General features: G+C 49.5%; 1 protein-coding gene across 1 annotated transcript in view; it reads right to left on the bottom strand.

Annotated features, from left to right (window-relative positions):
- Positions 1-755, bottom strand: part of LOC138862914 (uncharacterized) — a 3,700-nt gene extending 2,945 nt beyond the window's left edge. Inside the window, exon 1 of the mRNA XM_070126109.1 lies at positions 616-755. Coding sequence (XP_069982210.1) covers positions 616-755 — 140 coding nt within the window. The remainder of the gene's footprint in view (positions 1-615) is intronic.
- Between the last annotated feature and the right edge of the window lie 961 nt (positions 756-1,716).

Genomic DNA, 1,716 nt, shown 5'->3' with positions numbered 1-1,716 from the left:
TGAATAAGAGAAATGCAAGTATAAATTCAATCCATGAAGGTGTACTTGAAGTCATCAGGTTTTCACCAGACAAAATAATGACAATAACACTGGTGATATGATGATAACAATGATGATGGTAATGATAATGATGAAAATGATTGTGCTACTGCTGCTGCTGATGATTCTGCTGACGGTGATAGTAATGATGATGGCATGATGATTATGATGATGATATCAATGGTGATGGCACTGATAATCATGACAAGGATAGTAATGGTAGTGATGATGATGATGATGCTTTGTCCCCCCCTCTCTCTCTCTTTCCCTTTCTCTCGCCCCCCCTCTCTTTTTTCTTCTTCTTCTTCTCTCCCTTCTTTTCTCTCTCTCTTTCTTCCTCCGCCCCTCTCTCTATATCTCTCTTTCCACCCTCCTTCCCCTCTCTCTTTCTCAATCCCTCCTCCCTCCCTCTCTCTCTCTCTCCCTCCCTCCCTCTCCCTATCACCCTCTCTCTCTTTCTCTCCCTCCCTCCCTCTCCCTATCACACTCTCTCTCCTTATCTCTCTCTGTCTAGTCGCCTTGGAAATCGGACGTGTTTTTGCCTCCCCTCCGCCGCAGCCCTGCAATTCTGCAAACCATGCCTTCTCATGGTCCCGCAGTGTCAGACGGTAATCTGACCCTCCCCTCGGGTTCGAGGGGGCCAAACAGGCGGCCTCCCTGGTGCTTCCACGGGATGTTAGCAAGAGCACTCTTCCCCAGAGTGAAAGGGGACCCATGGCACCCCCGCCCTCGGTAACGGGACCTCAGCCGTAGGATATGCCCCCCCCCCGACAGCATGGGTCAGAGCCTCCCCGCCAAAGAGGATGGGCTCCCCCATGGTAGCGAGGGCCAATGTTTTCCCGCGGGCCCAGGGTGAGGAGCACCCCAGCAGTAACCACGCCAGCAGTGATAGCAGTGTAAACGATGCAAACAAGAATCTGTCTGACAGAGCAATCTATCAATACGGCAGTGTAACAATTCTGTTTCATTGTTACAAAAAAAAGTCTGGGCAAGGTCAGTCATCTATGATCAAATCAGAATGTTCTCTGAACAACATTCAGCCATACATAAGATCTTAGAGCAAAACAAGCAGAGGACGCATTAGTAACACAAGAATCGATCCCCCCTACCTACAATCCCCCATCCGTGATCAGACCACATATGAAACCTTTCCATTTACATCTCCCCCAATCACAACGCCCCTACTGCACCCCAAATTCATCCTCCACACCCTCCATGCCTACAACAAGCAATCCTTCCCCCTCTCTCCGTGCCCTCGTCCAGCCAGCTGACTCGCCGGCCTCTAAATCTGCCGAGACATCTATCTACGCGCCCCTCACCCGGCGCTCCCAACCAGCTTCCCGCCTTCCCCATGGTAACTAAGAGCCTTCTCGTCATGTGACCTATAACCAGTATTCCAAAGAAAATTAAGGTTAAAGGTTCTACACAAGTAACACATAAACGAAGCTTGAAAAAAAAGGAATAACAAGTCGAACAACTCAGCAGCACGTGCAAGGGTCTACCGGCCTACCTATGCCTCCCTCCCCCTTCCTCCAGCTGTGCCACCAGTCATTATTAGCAATTATGCAGAACGAGCAAAGCACACGCAAGAAACAAGCAAACAAACACAATCCAGCCAAGACGTTGGTGAAGAGGTTTACTCCAAAATCACAAGACATCAGAGAAAAGAGCCAGAGA

This window comes from Penaeus vannamei, chromosome 10, assembly GCF_042767895.1.
Source record: "Penaeus vannamei isolate JL-2024 chromosome 10, ASM4276789v1, whole genome shotgun sequence".
In the NCBI taxonomy this organism is placed as follows: domain Eukaryota; kingdom Metazoa; phylum Arthropoda; class Malacostraca; order Decapoda; family Penaeidae; genus Penaeus; species Penaeus vannamei.
This window is presented reverse-complemented; position numbering and strand designations above follow the sequence as displayed.